Source organism: Myodes glareolus, chromosome 17 (assembly GCF_982192425.1).
Source record: "Myodes glareolus chromosome 17, mMyoGla1.1, whole genome shotgun sequence".
Lineage (NCBI taxonomy): Eukaryota > Metazoa > Chordata > Mammalia > Rodentia > Cricetidae > Myodes > Myodes glareolus.
In genome coordinates this window covers 48,175,413-48,192,371 of record NC_142042.1, presented here as the reverse complement: position 1 = coordinate 48,192,371, position 16,959 = coordinate 48,175,413, and the positions used below count along the sequence as shown (strand labels likewise).

Below are 16,959 nucleotides of genomic sequence, written 5' to 3'. Positions count from 1 at the left end.
TAAGCCTCAAACCCTAGACACTCCATTCTAATTCACTATATATGGAGTGAGTCCCTGGATCCTTCAGTTTCTAAGTTAATGTTCTCTAACCGACACATTCCTCAGCAGAGGCTGAGCAGTGGTAGCCTTTAGCCCTAGGTGGAACGCTATTGATAAAAGCCCAGCTTAAACGGGACGGGGGTGGGGGGGAGGGCGGGGAAGGACTGCAGCAGAAACAAAGGCCTCCATCTCTCCATCTGCAAGTGGCAGCATGACGTCTGCTCTGGGCGCTTTCACACCCCGGGTCTCTGAACGTCAGCAAACTAGGCCGCAGATGTGAACGGGGGTTGGGCAGCCGTGTCCTGGGGTCGGGCTCAGATCAGAATCGCCTCGGTAATCAGTGGCCGGGACAGACCCGGCCTCGTCTATCTGATCAATTCATCACTTCTGAGCGCCGGGCCCGCAGGACCGATCCCGAGACCTCGGGAACCTCGGCACTGCCACCGCCCAGAGGGGCCTCACTGCACAGCGCCCCGCAGAGGGGGCTTCGCAGGAGGGCTGCTTTTCATTTCGGGACTGCCCGGCGGGGCGGGGGTCACGACCCGATCAAATAAGATCAAGGTGTAGGCGGGGGAGGGGCGCGGGGCGGACACACTTACTCGCCTCGCACACCCCAGGCGCGCACACACACTCCCACATTCACACTCGCACTCAGCCCACACGCACCATGCACGAAACACCACACCACACTAAACATACTCCGTCCAGGACCCCGGCCATGCTCCCACTCGCGAGGAAACGGAAGCTTCACTCTCTTTTAAACGCTCTGCCCTGTCTCAAAGGATTCTGGGAGGAGCCACAGAGTGGTATGGCAGCGCCTTCAAATCATGTTTACCCAGAGCACTCTCTTCTGCCTCCGTGTGGCTGGGAGGTCCCAGAACAGAAGGACTGATTTCCATAAACAGAATTGGGTTTAGTGGTATTTTGTTTATAAAAGTCTTAAGTAGCCCAATCTGGTGTCCGACTCAAGATCCTTCTGCTTCAGACTCCGGGTGTTGCGATTACAAGCCGACAGAAAGCCCGACTTCTTTACTATATACCAGTTTATATAAAATATAATTGTTTATATCCTTGTCTAGTTTTTCTTTGATTTTTTTTCTTTGCCCAAAATTTAAAAGTATCCAATTTCTAGCTATGAAAATGATCCAGTCGCAGGCTTATATGTGAATGGCCTTATTTACCGTGGATTTAGCAATCCTAGATTATTACTAGCAAAAGCATTCTGCGAACACTCTTCCAGGCGTGCTTTCTCGCTGACAATAAACATCATTTATCACATGTACTGGCAGAGTGAGATCAGTGTGTCATGGTGCACGTGTCGAGGTCAAAGGACAAGTTGCAAAGAGTCGTTTTTCTAACATGTGAGTCCTGAAATCAAATTCAGTCTGACAGATTTGGTAAGCAGGCGCCTTTACCCGCAGAACCACCTAGTAAGCCAATAAGTATCATTTAATCAAAGGATATTTGAGTACTTAAAGAAACCGAGTATCTGTAAAATGGAGACATGTACGACCGAATAACCCTAGCTTCACTTAGAATCTCCTCGCTGCCCAAAACGGTGCCGAGCATCATATTGCAGAGCCTTCATTTACATTCAATCCATTAAAATAGATCTGACTTCGTGCAAGGCACAGTGGTGTATGTCTTTAACCCCAGCACATGAGAGGCAGAAGCAGGTCAAATCTCTGAGTTCAAGGCCAGTCTAGTCTACGTACTAAGTTACTGGAAAGCCGGGGGTACATACTCAGACCCAACTAGATAAAAATAAATCTGATTTTCAAATTCTACGAGTGAAATGACAATTAGGTAGATGTGCTGTCACCACAGACAGCATGTTAATATTTCATTGCCTCCCCTGTCCTTTTCCAATAAGGGCGGGGTGTGTGACAAACTAGAGGAATTTTAGCCATTAGTAGAAAATTATTTCTGAAGCTGTAATTCATACTTGTGCCAGTCCTTACTTGGCACTTTCAACAGACATGGAGGAAAGTACCCAAAACATGCTCCAGAATCCATTGGCTCAGTATTTTCTAAGGGCCTGAGTGGTTAACCCGGAAACCTTTTAGAATGAATTTCGCCAATAACAGCACTTGTCTCTAATGGCGGGCCTGCTGGGTAAGTGTATTAGAGGAGCTACCTGCCTCATTTAATAGATTTCATCTTTGACTTGCTATATTCCGCTCCCCCAGGAGAAAGCTTGGCCGACATATCTTCTGAACTGTAACAAGTATCCAGCAACCTTCACAAGGAACTCATCCGAGGACAACATTCATGCAGGTGAGCCAACACGCCACGCTATGGGAAGAACCCAAGGAAGTGCTGAGCAGGTCAGTAAACACACACGACAAAGCAGACCACAGCCACAGGGAAAAAGGTTTATTTTCAAGGACTGTGCCAACAATGGTGAATAAAAAATGGTATTTCAACTATAAAAAGGAGCTTATTTCATTTGATCCTGGTGCACAGGGTTCGTGGTAATGAACCTGAATCTGAGGCAATATTGCTACCCTCATACCTCCACCCCTAGAGGACTTTCCCTAGAGGAACAATTTGTCAGTTTTTGAGACACATCAGTCTAAATAATAAGTACAGCAGGTTCCTATGTACTTGCTTACATAAAGTCAAGAGTTAAGAAGTAAAACAGGCTATTTGCTTCTTCATGTACTTTTTGGAACATTCTGGTAAAAAAAAAAATCTTAAAATCTACCAACTCAGGCATTTAGGCCAAGAGGACCCATGAAAGAGACTCAGAATGAAAGCTGTCTAAGAAATGAAGCCGCTCTACAGACCACCGTTGGAGACATCAGCCCTACTAGTGAAAACAGGTCATCAAAAACAAAGTGCTGAACCTGCTTCCCACGGGACACCCAGTGAGTGGGTCATCAGGTCCCCAACTCACACTCAGGCTCTATCTCTCCAGATCCATCAGATTTCGTCTTTCTCCTGTGAACAATCCTCAGGAATGACCACGGAAACAGCAATCACTGCAATCTGCCCCGTGGACCAGTTCTTGGAGAGAGATGCGCACGCATACAGTGCTTTATACTGCTACAATCAAAGCACTCAGAGGCACTGGAACCTAAGCTTCCAGCAGCCTTTGTCCTTGTAGCGTATGCAGATAAGAGAACTTAACTGGGAGTGAGCCACAGCGCTTGTCCTAAAGCTTTACCATGGACAATTCAACTGGAAAGCCTGTGTATACCCTGGTGTATTATCATTAATATTAGACCTACTTTTTTTTTAAAGATTGTTGTAGACTTTACAGCTAACAGCTGATTCTTTTGCAGGCACACAGAGGAAGGAACGGAGCAGTCTTCCCTTCAAATGTTGAGCCGTCTAACGTCATCTGTTCAGGAGTCCACACCCAGGAAAAGTCCTGAATACTCAGCTGGAAAGCTCCGTTTCCTTTACTCATTTGATTAATGGATTCTATGAGCTGTCCAATATGTTAATATCGTGACCCCTCTCATTTCAATTTCTCATGGTCTTATAGGAAATACAACAGTGAAATACTGCAGTATGAAGAAAATCGAGAGCTGGCAGGGAACAACTAAAAACTGCTGTAACCCAGATTAAAGAACAGGCTTGCGTCTTTTATAACATGACAGAATTCCCATCTATATATGCTTTCATTACAGTAAATTCTTATACTAAATGAATTTACTAGTATATGAATTGTTATACTAATTTACTTATCTCTTCTACCAGAATTCCAAATATATTAATTAATTATTCATCCAATAGTTCCCTCCCCTGGCATTGGTACTTAAAACCGAGTAACAGTACTTAGCACTATGTAATTTAAAAAGCTTTAGGAAATAGCAAGAGTTGGTTCACTTTCTGCTATCAGTTGGTCAAGTGGAGTTATCTTTGGGGACACTGGCAAGCAGCAAATGCTTTCTGGTCTCAGACACTGCTTCTAGTCTCCAACTCGATAACCCTGGATTGCACACACGCTCAGATTCTCTTAGGAAAACCCTCAAGTTACAAGCATGTGGCAATCTGTGCTCTCTACACTGAGATTCATGCTCTCTTAAGCTCCCAGATGGTCATAGAAAAAACACATTTCAAACCATTTCCTGGCCTTTCATAACTCCTATTTCTCACCCAGCCCAGTCCCACCCTCCCTCCCCAATTCACCAGATCCAAATTAGCCAATAAAAAAGTGAAGCCTTAAAAATTATCTTCTGGCATATACCTTTAATCCCAGCACTCAGGAGACAGAGGTAGGCAGATCTCTGTGAGTTTGAGGCCAGCCTGGTCTACATAGAGAGCTTGACGACAGCCAGGGCTATGCAAGGACCCAGTTTCAAAAAAAAATAAAAACAAACAAAAAAACCCCAAATGTCTCCCCTTCCAGGAAGTCTGAATACAGCCTGTATCCTTATATCCTTCCCTAATAAGCCTCAGTTTTAAAAGGTAGCAAAATAGATGACCAGTTGTTGGTTGTTTTTTTTTAGTGTTGGGGATCAAACCCAGGATCCTGACAATGCTAAGCAAATGTTCTACCATTGAACCCCAGGTTTTTTAAGCAGAAGGTACATAATCATATATCCAAGGGGTGTGATTTATCTGGAGATATATGCTTGCTGCTGAGGGCTGATTAACAGAGAGGTCAAGAAAAGTTGGCTTTCTGGAGTCCCCTGGAGCAAAAATAATGTTCGTGACCATGAGTTCCCCCACATATGGCAGACAGATGCTGCAGTGTCATCTTAGGGACACTGATGATTCTAGTTGAACTCTCCTACACTGGGTCCAGGTTTCCGGCAAGTTCTTCATCTTTATCCCCTTGGTTGGTAGTTGATGAGTGGGATACTTGGGAATTCATTTGATAAACAGGACGTAAAAGGCCATTACAATGCAGGCAATTGCAACAGCAGCATGCAGCCGGGTCCCAATCACAGCAGCTAGAAGACAGAAGTACAGAGATGTTACATGCTGCTCCTTACAAAACCCTTGCTTTTCAGAAGTTTCCAGAGTCTTGGAATGTTCTTAAATGATATATTATGCTCTAGGTTCTACGTGATTGCTTATCCCCTTGATCCTTCTTATTTTTTGAGCTGGAATCTCACCATGTAGCCCTGGCTGGCCTTGAATTTATAGGTAGAACAAGAATGTCTTTAAACGCATAGGAAACTACCTGCTTGTCTGCCTTGGCCTCCCAAATGCTAGGATTAAAGGTGTGTGCTGCCATGCCTGGCCTCTCTAATTCTTTTTGAGTCAAAAGTTCACTATGCAGCCAGGTGGTGGTGGCACACACCCTTAATCCCAGCATTTAGGAGGCAAAGGTAGGCATATCTCTGTGAGTTCGAGGCCAGCCTGGTCTACAAGAGCTAGTTCCAGGACAAGCTCCAAAGCTACAGAGAAACCCTGTCTCGGAAAAAAAAAAAAAAATTCACTATGCAATCTAGGCTGGATTTGAGGATTTGAACGCCTGAATGCTAGAATTACAGGTATGTAGCACCATGCCTGTCCCTATTTTACCCTACTTTAAAAACATAGTTCCATAGGATTTCTGATGAAGGTGCTCAAAATAACAAAGTTAATATATGTATATGAATTCTTTGAGCTAAAAGTTAAGGTTCCAATGTGTTCTGCTTAAAAAAAAAATCTGAGGATAGGCTGCAGATGTTGGCTCAGTGATTAAGAGCACCTGTTGTTCTTTCAAAGGACCTGGGTTTGACTCTCAGCACCCATAGGGAGGCTCACCACTTCCTCAGGCACCAGGCATGTACGTGGTACACAGACATACATGCAGGCAAATTATTCATCTGAATAAAATAAATCTTAAAAAAATTTTTTTAAAGCGATGGAAAAATATTCTTCCTGCTAGGAGGAATTTCAGCCTCCTATATAAAATTATATAACTTGTAACATATCCCCACCTCACCCAAAAAAACAGAATATTACTCTGTCGCTCACACTGGCTTCTTGGCCTCCCAAGTAACTGGGACTATAAGCATGTACCACAATTGGCATTGTAGACTTTTACTTAATCCTAGAATACCAAAACTACCTAGACAGTAAAATAAACAAGTATGCCTTAAGTAACCGCAAATTTAAAATTTACTTCTTCCCTCAAATGCAGAAATGACTATTTTATATTATTAACAGATACTGGGCAGAGCACTATTCACACAAGCGTGAGGACCTGAGTTAAAACCCCAGAAGCCACAGAAAGCTGGCCAGAGTCACACATATCTGTACTCTCAGTTCTGGGCAACTCATGGAGGGCTCACAGGCTGGCTAGCCAGGTGTGCAGAGCAGCAAACACACACCCACAGCACATCATACTAAAGATGAACGAAAACATAACTCTGGCCACGTGCCTTCTAGTTTATAGAACCACACTGCCGAGAAACCTCTTTCTCCTCTCTGTGTCCAGATAAAACCTTACCTTTGTAAAACACACCCCAAACTCCCTTCTTCTCTGAGAGCAGCCAGGTTTTGAGACGAGGAACTTTCTTGAAGTAGGCACAGGTGCAAACAAAGAGCAAACCAAACACCAGAATCCCGTCCAAGGAGTACACTGTCACACGAAGAAGAAGAAAAGGTCGTTGGTGCTGCTCTCTCTGGTTTGGGGGAGGGGAGCCTGCCCAGAGCTCAGTGCTGAGATCACCTCAACAGGAAGGGTCCGACACCCAGCACGACTTCCCCAACTTGCTTGTAAACAGCCTCTTCACCACTTTACTGCCCCAGCCTCAGGACAAACAAAAAACGGGCGTATTTGTGCAGACTCTTGGGAGTAACTGGTGCTTACATGAGGTTTTAAGGATCTTGAGAGTCTGAGCATAAAGATTTACACATGTTCTTGGTATAAATCACTCATCTGATGAAGGAAAGTTCAATCTTAAGCCAAGTTTTTCGGATCTGCATCTTTCGATAAAGCATGTGAGGGCAGACCATAAAGCTTAGTGGAAATTCCAAGAGTTCGACTTCACATGGCTACACTTTTGCTATACTCAGTTGAGACATCAAGCATGTGTCACCATTTACAGATCAGATTACTGCCAGAACAAAATGTGTGCATAAGGAGAAAAAAGATAAGAAAAACTGACATCCAAAAAGTGCATCCACAATGAGGCACTGCTGTGATATTGGCATTAGAAAGCTCAGCCTAAGCCACAAAGGGAGACCGTGTCCTACAGATGTGTAGGCAGGGCTGACCTTAAACCTGCCCGCTTCCCTCTTGCCAATGCCAGGCTTAGAGGCATGCCACATACATCGTGTGAAGTCCAGTCTCAAAACAACCACAACAAAAACGTGTTCGATGCTTAGACACCATGGGAAGCTTTTAGTTCTGTTTCATGTGTTATATAGGTAAGCAAAATGAATTACATAAAAGTAAATTTTATCCACTACAACAGAATGTGTTTCCTAGTTCACATTATGTCTTCCTCTGGGTGATGTTCCTTTTCTAACTCTGTGTACTGTGGTAAGACTGACTACCCAGAAAGCTTCAAATGGATATTACATACAACCAGTGTCTGCCAGCTCCTCCCAGTTCTGGACCACACTGTCTGTCTTCCTCTTCCTCCAGGGAAAGTATTTCACAGCTAGTTCCAGAACATCAGTACATTCACAGTTGTCATGGACATCTTGATGTGCTACTCTTTTGCTGCTTGTTGACAACTGTTCTTGTAGACAATGCCAAAATTCACAAGGACGTGACATTTGAGTCTTCCGTGTCAAGTCTGTGAGAAATGCTTTCCTGAGCTCCTCCAATTTTATATATATATATATATATATATGTGTGTGTGTGTGTGTGTGTGTGTGTGTGCATATATATATATATATATATATATATATATATATATATATATACACATATGCTTTCTAACTTCTGTTCCTGCAAGACTGACTCTAAAGGTCTTAATTCCTCCTCTAGAACTTGGAAGGCATGACTATAAAATCGTTTGAAGCAGCCTGGAAAAGTTAAGCGAGCTAAACAGGGGGGCAAGTGTACCATCAGTAACAAAAGGCGGCTTCTAAATCCACCCTTTGCGACATAAGCCAGAAGCTCCAGATGGAACCACCCAGCTAGGACTTTAAAACCAAACAAGTGACGGCTTTTTGTCACAAAAACAAACATACAAAAAACTTTGGGGATTGTCTACATTCACCTCCCCCGCAAAGTGAGGGTTTTGATACCATTTCTAGGTCCTCTCAACCAGCCTATTGTCCGAAAGTAGGAGACTTTAGGGAACATGATGATACCCTCTGTTCCCTGGAGACTAACAGCACTAATTCTATGGTGACCGACCTCCCCAGTGGCCAGAACAACTTCTAGGAAAGAGAGAAAGGATAATAATCAAAAAGTCAGATGTGGGCTCTAGGCAGTGCTGGGGAACACTGATGGGCGTGAGAAGAGGGAATCTGCGAGAAGCATCTCAGACAGGAGTTAGGGGCTCCCCAAGGCCCAGGGGGGCTGGGCTGGGAGGGGGCGGGGGGAACGGCCACGTCAGTCTAGCCCCGCCCGCCACGTTTGTTCCCCCGTCTTCTACCGCCACCCTTCGCTCCGGCCTCTAGCTCTCACCGTTCGTCATGGCGGTAGGGCCCGGCCGGGATGAGAGTCCGGGTACAGCAGTAGCGGCGGCGAAGGCGGGGGCTCCCGGCTCCCACTTTGACACTTCCCGATCCGGGCCTGGGTGACGGGAACGAGCCGTAGTACGCAAGCGCAAGGGCCGAGAGAAGAACGCCGAACTCAATCAGACATAACTAGCAGATAGTCGAGCTAAGGACCCTCCTATCGTCGTGTCGGCGTCCCTGCCTAGCATGAGGCGGGCGTGGCCTGCGAAGCTTCCTTTGTGGTCTTGGCAACCATCTGTCTGCAGCTTGCGTCTGTCAGGCTGGACGGACTGGACAGTTCCGTGTGTTTGAAAAATAAAGGCTGGAGGATTTCCGCTGTGGCTGCTGCTTTGTGTGTGTTTATGAGTGTGAGAGCAACAGCCTGCCTACAATCCGGGCAGAGCAACTATGCTCTTTTTCCATCGCGCAGTGTGCTAGAACATGTTCTCCGCCGCGTATCTTCTTGAGAACAAGACTTTCAGGACCAAGTGATTCCTGACCAAGAAACAAAAGAAAACCATCCCTTTTCTTCCAACACATGTAGGTGACAACTGGTAATGAAATCAGGTACAGTTTCACGAGGACACCGGAAAGCAGACTGGTGGCTCACGTCTGTAGACTACAGCAGGGTCACTTCATCTTACCATAGTAAGCTGGAAACAGCACCGCTGTCAGGAGGGTGGGCCTATCTTCTTGGGGATACAGTTTTTTGTTCGTTGTTTTGCTTCTATGCTCTGCAGTAGTACTGTGTTCTGTAATATCTGAAACCCAACGAGGAAGTATGAGGACGGAGGGGGACGCAGCAGTTACCCAGGCTTCTGGGGCTGCCCTTGTTGGGTGGCTTCTCCTGGCGAAAATCTAGCCAAACCGCGTCTGAATTTTGTAGACGAAATAAGGAACTTCACAACAAAAACCCCGTATTTCACTCCGTTGTCAGAAGCGTTCAGGCGATTTCCTGTTTGTTAGGATGGGTTTTTCTTTTTCTTAAACTATCAGGATAGTTTCCTTTATCTCCTCCATTTAAGTCACGCTGGGGTCACCTCAGGCACTTTATTCAGAAATCTGCCCTGTCATGGCTTCACTGAGGATATTTTGACAAGATGATGAAAGGCATCAGTCTAATGATGGAGTGGGTACCGGAGACAAAGCTGTAGGTTCCACTTTGTAAGCTGGAGCCTTTAATTATAGACAATTCAGTCTGCTTTATTAGAGTCTGGGTGAAAGTGATGCACTAAATCATGAGAGTGGTTGTCAAAAAAAACCTAAGAATTCTGTTCATTCCTGCTACAGTGCCATCTGCTGGCTGTGAACTGTCTGGTTACCTAGAAGAAAACTCAGGTTTGAAATGGAGTGAAGAGGAGAGGGAAACCATCATTAGCAACGACCACTATAACAAAGTTTAATGTAGGAAAGACTCTTAAGAAAACACAGATAAATTAAGAAATTACAGTATCAAAAAATAAAAGATACGTAGGAAAAACTAAGCTAAGCCAGACAATCACTCAGATTACATATGCGTGGGCATACACACAGGGCATTCCACAAACTAAAACAGGACTGTCGAGGTAGCTAAGAGCATCTGTTGCTCTTGCTAAAGACCTGAGTTAGGTCCACAACTGTCTGGTCCTCTAGTTTCAGGAGAGCCAGTTAGTTACAGAATATGCCTTCCTAGCCAAAAATCCCTTCTCACACTTAGAGATGAATGAAGAAAAGCTCTATACTAAAGTGCCTGGCCGACTGTGGTTAAAGCCCAAGTTAGAGTGGGCCTTGACAGAAGAGTTTACTGACTCATATATACAATAAGCTTATACATTCCACAGTGTCACCTTAAGTCTCTTTCAGGGCCCAGCCCCAGGTTACACTTTGATCAATTTGAACAGAGACAGGATACTACAAGTCTGGCTTCTTAGGAACATAAGAGATTTACAAAGCAGAAATATTACCTATTTCCAGAATTATTTTAAGTATAGCAGTGTTGTTCTTTTTTGAATGGCTGTTACCCAGAGTCATCCTGTCCACCTGGCAAAACTATGTCTTTCCTGTTAAGAACACAGGGGACTTAATTGCAGAGCAGGATTTGATGATGACTGTTCCCTAAGATGCCCTCTTGAGTTCCCCTCTGAGGAGTATGTCTAATGGCAGATATGACCGAATAGCAGCGGGTCAGTCCTGGTGAGGAAACATTCACATCAGGGCATCCTAAATTTCACTTGTCTAAGAGGCCTGGTTAGCATGCTACTTATCTTTGGGTATTTTGAAGGCACTGTTCCTTTAACTATGTCCACTTGTGTGGCCTACTGTCTCCTAAGCAAATCTATCACTAAGTCCTTTATAACATCAATTTTATTACTTCAAGTAATCCCAGCATTTAGCAGGCAGATAAGGCAATCTTTGTCAATTCAGGACCAGTCTGGTCTACATAGCAAATTCTGGGCCAACCAAGGCTGTGTAGACTTCAACTCAACAAAATTAACACACACACACACACACACACACACACATACACACACACACACACACACACACACACACACACACACACACACGCCAAGCCCAAAGGAAACTCCAATTTCCCGAAAGGCAGTCCAAATATCTAGAAATGAACTCAACCTGGACTATAGGAGATTTCTGACAGCTAGATAAAAGCCATCACTCCTCAGGAACTTGTAAAGCCAGTTACTGTCTGTCAAAGGCAGTCACTTCCTAGCAATCAATGCACGCGCTGGTCTCCAGGCTCCTACAGCAGCACAGTTCCTGTTACAGCATCCTAGACCTGCTTGCCTCCTCTGCCACTCTAAACTCCCTTCAGCTCAGAGCTTCCCTCCTGACAGCTACTCAGCCTTCTTGAAACCCGGCTATTTTCCCTGTGCCCCCTTCCGTTCCTGCTCCTGCTATTTTCACAGGTTTTCTCTTCTCTCTCCCACTTCCCTAGCACTGGCCATGCCCAGTCTGCGGGCAGTATTCTGCCTACTGCTTTCTCTCTCTGCTTGGGCTCTGATAAATGCCTCTGGCTGTTCTCTCTCATATCTACAATAAAACTTCCTATACCTGGAGCGATCATGTCATCAGCTTATGCATATATGTTGTTTTCTCTGCTGTAAAATTTTATTAACATGGTATAACCTTTCTAGGGCTATTGGATTAAGTGAACTACTGTTTACAACAATAGTTGATATAAAGCATTACTCTATCAAGACTAGCTACCGTAGCTGGGCAGTGGAGGCACAGGCCTGTAATCCAAGCACTTGGGAGGCAGAGGCAGGTGGATCTTTGAGTTTGAGGCCAGCCTGGTCTACAGAGCAAGTTCCAGGACAGCCATGGCCACACAGAGAAATCCTGTCTCAAAAACAAAAACGAAAAACAAAAAAATCAAAAACAAATGGACAAAAACATCACTGATGTTCATTTGTGTAAAAGATATTTACCAGTATTTATGATGTGCGGGGCATTTGTTAGGATTTGCAGAGATAGCGGCAAAAATAAGTCCCTGCTCCCAAGAGAACAAAGCCTATTAGGTAAGACAGCTGAATACACAAATTTAAGAGTATACAGTCATTGTACATCTGACATTGTTTTTGGTTTTGTGAAGTATCTATGGAATATTTTTAAATGAGAAATCAAATGAGAGTATGACAGAAGGAGCGTGAGTGAGAGCCTGTGGGTAGCTGGGATCTGGACCTAGGTCTCTGCAGCACTGAAGCTGCCTTCACTTGTTATCATGGCCTCAGAGTTCAGTGCTTTCCGTCCATGCTGATCTGTGGTGATTTTTATCCCAAGCATTGTTTCTGTCTCCCTGGAAAGCCCCACAGCCTTGGTGCCATCCATCCCTGCCGACATATTTCACATCAGGCTGAAGTCTGGGTCACTGGCCCTCAGAGCTCAAATGCAAGGAATAAATAGAGCCCCGCTGAACGGGGCGCCTCAATTCACACCCCTTCATCAGTTCATTTCAGCTGACACCAGAGAGCTGGCAGTTCTGGCCAAAGGCCTGTCAGCCCAGAACAGTGGCCTGTTTGTTACGACTGCTGTAGTCATTGTGGCGAACACCAATCAGTCTTGGGGACCATGACCGGAGCATTCTGGTTTAACCAAAGAATAAGTTCAGTCCTGAAGGCATAGCTTGCAACAATAGCTTCATTTGAATGAAACCCATTTGAAAAGGGACGTCAAACAGGCATTCCCTACGCTAGACACATTTGTTTCCAGACTTCTAAGAGTAAGGAATGTGCCAGCCATAGGGAGGGAGTCAAGATGAATGAGAAACAGACTCCGTTCTTAGTGAGTTTACAATTTAGTAGAAACAGATAAGCTGCCTATAGAAATAGCCAGAAAAATGAGGCAGAAAGTGAGAATTGTCAAAGAAAAATTAAAACTAAGTGCTGTGGAAGGATAAAGGAGAAACTGCTCTCAGTCAGAGAAGGTTTATCAAAGAGCAGCCATCTCCTGGGCCTGAGGAGCAGGCGGTGTCACCATAGGAGGAAAGACTTTCCAGCGGGGAAGGCTGGTGGTCGAAGGCTGGCGAGGGCTGAGGCACAAGGCACTTGCTTTCTTTACTACCTAACCCCACGCACCTCTCAGGCCTTGGCTGAATCTCCACCTGCTCAAAGAAGGCTTCCTCTGACTTTGGATGGCCTTCCCCAACAGGCGCTTTTAAAGTGCATGCTATCAGATTCCTTTGCCTGCCATGCTGGAAGGCTTGCTTGCATTGTTTGTCAGTTATTGGTGCTGAATATTTGGCTTGTCAGTTATTTATTGCAGGGCCTGGGAAATGACCCAACAGTAAGGAGGTGCTTGCTGCCGAGGTTGACTGCGCGAGTTCAATCCCTGGAATCTGCATGGTAGAAGGAGGGTACCAATTCCTGCATATTGTCCATTATCAGTCACACAAGTACCATGACACATATGTAGAGATACACACAATAAAGAAACATGTAAACCATTGCATGAATAATTGAACATGGTCATGGAGAACTGGAATGCCAGAATTTGGGAAGAATGGTTTGTGACAGACGTTTCCTGGGGAGGCACCACACACACACTTACACACATCTTTTGGGTCAGAAAGGGAGCCAGCGACAAACCAAAGTAATGATGGCACTAACGTCTAAGCTGGTAAACTGACTGACCTTTTGCTGTGGTTACTAACAGGATTTGGATGAGGGTCACGCATGAGGGTCAGGATGACTCAAAAGCAGCTGCATCACACAAAAGCCACCTCAACACTGATGGGGACTCAGGAAGGCTGCCCCCTGCAGCTGTCCGCACAGCTGGCAGGGAGCTGGATTGTCTGAGTCTCTCTTCTCTTCATCGTGGGCTGGTCAGAGACCCGCCCCCGCCCCCCAGCAGTATTCATTTTAAGCTGCTGGAGCCAGTCACCCAGCATCATCGAAGTTCCTGTTCTCCCAGATATGTGAGATGTGAGCCTCTCTCCCTCCTGTGTGGAGTATTTCAATTCAGAGAAAACGGTCAAACAAGGAAGTGCAATAGTTGTCAGCCATGGCCACTCATTTTCAGAGGTCACTCATTTTGGCTAAACAATGACAATTCCTGAAACTAAAGTAACTAATTTGTCTAGCTTCTTGCTCTCTAAGCCCTGTCCATCCTCAGTAATGGCTGCCCATGAGACATCGCCCTTTCAACCCTAACTTGACTCTGGAGTGCACTCTGAACTTCTTGTAGAAGCACACTGTAATGGTAAAAATAAAATGGCACCATTCCCCAAGGGGCAGCAGGTCCCAGGAAGGGAGTAGCATGGGGGTGGGGGGGTGGGTGAGGGGTGAGATACCTCGGCGGCCTCGGTGGGTGTGAGACAAAGATGAATAGACACGCCACGAAGAGAGACAGTTTGGGTATATTCAGTGGGTTATGGAGGGGAAAGGGAAAGGAGGGAAGGGAGAAGAAGGGAGATGAGGAGAGAGAAAGAGAGAGGGGGGAGAAGCTACCTCTTTAGGAGAGAGCCAGAAAGGAGAGAGCTTGCAGGCTGGAAAAGGAAGATCCACCTGCCTCAGTGGAAGGGGAGTGGGAGTGGGCGGGGCTTGTCTCTTAAAGGGACAGGACAGACTATTACACGCACGGGGCTTTCTACTCAGCTTTATGTCTGCTCTGCTCATTACACTCCATTTTTTTCCACTTTATGTTTTGGGGTTTAGGTTCAGAGGGTTGAATGATATCCATGCTTCATAGTTCATGGCTTGCTAGCCTAAGTGATCCTTTCACAGTACTTTGTGAACTTTTAAGTGGTCCTCCCACAGTCCTTTGCGAGTTTAAGTGGTCCTCCCACAATCCTTTGCTCTTCCCTTATTCCTTTAGGCCCTATTCCCACCTTTCCCATACATTCGGTGTCTCATACATTTTTTTTGTTTGTTTGTTTTGTTTTGTTTGAGACAGGGTCTCCCTATGTAGCTCTGGTTGTCCTGGAATTCACTATGTAGAACAGACTGGCCTCAAACTCGTAGAGAGCATCTGTCTCTACCTTTCAAGTTCCGGGATTAAAGGCGTGTGACACCATGACTGACTGTGTTGCTCCCTTTTATAGGTTCCTGTAAAAGATATGGTTTTTGTATCTTTAATTTACACAAATGGTGTTTAGATTTCATTGTGTTTCATGCTGTTTTTCTTAGCATAGCTCATAAGCCTGCTCGTGTTGCTAGTCTGTTATTTCTGATCACTTTACAGTACTTTACAGTATGTATTTTTACTTCCATGATATTCTGATAATGGATACTGAATATTTTATGACTGACTCCCTGGTCAAGCTCCACCACTGCCTAAAAAGGCATTCTCAATCTTGTCAGGCTTTTCTTTCCTTTTTTAAAGATTTATTTATTTATTATGCATACAGTGTTCTGTCTGTCTATATGCTTGCAGGCCAGAAGAGGACACCAGATCTTATTACAGATGGCTGTGAGCCACCATGCAGTTCAGGACCTCTGGAAGAGCAGTCAATGCTCTTAACCCCTGGACTATCTCTCCACACCCCCCTTGTCAGGCTTTTCAATCTTTATTTTTTTTTTCAAATGGGTATGGTGAGGGGTAGGAGCTTTGCACTCTGCTTCCCTTTCCTTCCTTCCTTCCTTCCTTCCTTCCTTCCTTCCTTCCTTCCTTCCTTCCTTCCTTTCTTCTTTCCTTCCTTCCTTTCTAGGTTTATTTATTATATATACAGTGTTCTGTCTGCATGTCTGCCTGCAAGCCAGAAGAGGGCACCAGATCTTATTACAAATGGCTATGTGCCACAAAATTGAACTCAGGATCTCTGGAAAAGCAGTTAGTGTTCTTAACCTCTGAGCCAACTCTCCAGCCCCCGCTTTTTTTTTCTTTGACTTTATTTTTTGATGTGTGTTTATGGTGGGTGCATATGTGTGTGTGTGTGTGTGTGTGTGTGTGGCTATGCTTATTAGGAAGGCCTGTCTTGTTCTCCACATTATCCCTTTGGATCTGGGTCTGTTAATGCCCCGGGAGGCAGGCTGGCAGCTAGAAGCCCCAGTGACTCTCCTGTCTCTCCCCTACAGTGCTAGGGCTACAAGGGCATGCAGCTATGTTTGCACTTTCGTGGGCACTAGGAGCGGCCGAGGTCCTCACGCCAGTACAGCGAGCATGCTTACCCACTTACCACCTGTCCAGCTCCCGCTTTTTTCATTTTAAAATTAATACTGCTGATGCAAAACCGTAGATCTTAAAGAGAATAAAGGATGGCTTATTTTTGAGCCAAAGTGACAATCGCCTGGGAATACGGATTCAGTTTGCTCCTGTATCAGTTACTTTTCTGTTGCTGTGAGAAAACACCATATCTTATAGAAGACAACTTAGAGATGAAGGGACCAGGGCCTATACCCAATCACTTCAAGTACTTAACCACAGATAGAATTCCCCTAAGCAGGCTTCAAATGAAGGGGATGCCTCACCCTCCCTTGAGTTAAAGCCTATTTTTGGTAGGCCCCAACATGCTGGTTTTTTCTCGAGAATAAAGCTGCTCTCTGCAATTGCATAGGGGTGTCTTCCGGTAATCTGGAGCAACTTAAGGACCCTACGAGGAAGAGTTTGCTTTCGCTTACTGTTTCGGAGGGATAAGAGTCCATCATGGTGGAACAGAGATATCGATCGTAACAAGCAACAGGCATGGTGGCAGGAACAGGAAGCTGAGAGATCATATCTGGAACAACAAGCAGAAATCTGAGAAAGAAACCTGGGTGGCAAGGGACTTTCACCTCTCAAAGCCTGCCTGCAGTGATGACTTCCTCCAGCAAGGTCACGCTTTCTAAAGCTTCTCAGACAACATTAACTGGGGGCCAAGTGTACAAATGCCTGAGGCTATGAGGGACATTTCTTATTTAAGCCATCACAGCTACAAAACCC

The 16,959-nt window shown here is 45.2% G+C and overlaps 1 protein-coding gene and 1 non-coding gene across 3 annotated transcripts; both read right to left on the bottom strand.

The window, feature by feature from the left end:
- Positions 1-353: 353 nt before the first annotated feature.
- On the bottom strand, positions 354-775 carry LOC125406507 (small Cajal body-specific RNA 2). Its single transcript, XR_007233928.2, has one exon.
- A 1,625-nt stretch (positions 776-2,400) lies between these two features.
- Positions 2,401-8,734, bottom strand: Tmem167b (transmembrane protein 167B). 2 transcript variants are annotated; one of them, XM_048443516.3, is made up of 3 exons: positions 8,576-8,734; positions 6,380-6,568; positions 2,401-4,950 (listed from the first exon to the last, which is right to left on the bottom strand). In XM_048443516.3, exons 1-3 carry the CDS (start codon positions 8,583-8,585, stop codon positions 4,784-4,786), a joined length of 366 nt encoding a protein of 121 aa, XP_048299473.1. In that variant the 5' UTR covers positions 8,586-8,734; the 3' UTR covers positions 2,401-4,783. The 2 variants fall into 2 exon arrangements, with proteins under 2 accessions (XP_048299473.1, XP_048299472.1); XM_048443515.3 differs by having other exon boundaries at positions 2,401-4,946; positions 6,437-6,568.
- Between the last annotated feature and the right edge of the window lie 8,225 nt (positions 8,735-16,959).

Excerpts from the sequence above, each read along its gene's own strand:
- Tmem167b (XM_048443516.3), bottom strand. Across the intron at positions 4,951-6,379 it reads TTCTCGGCAGTGTGGTTCTA|CTAGCTGCTGTGATTGGGAC; the intron begins TAAACTAGAAGG and ends TACTTCTGTCTT.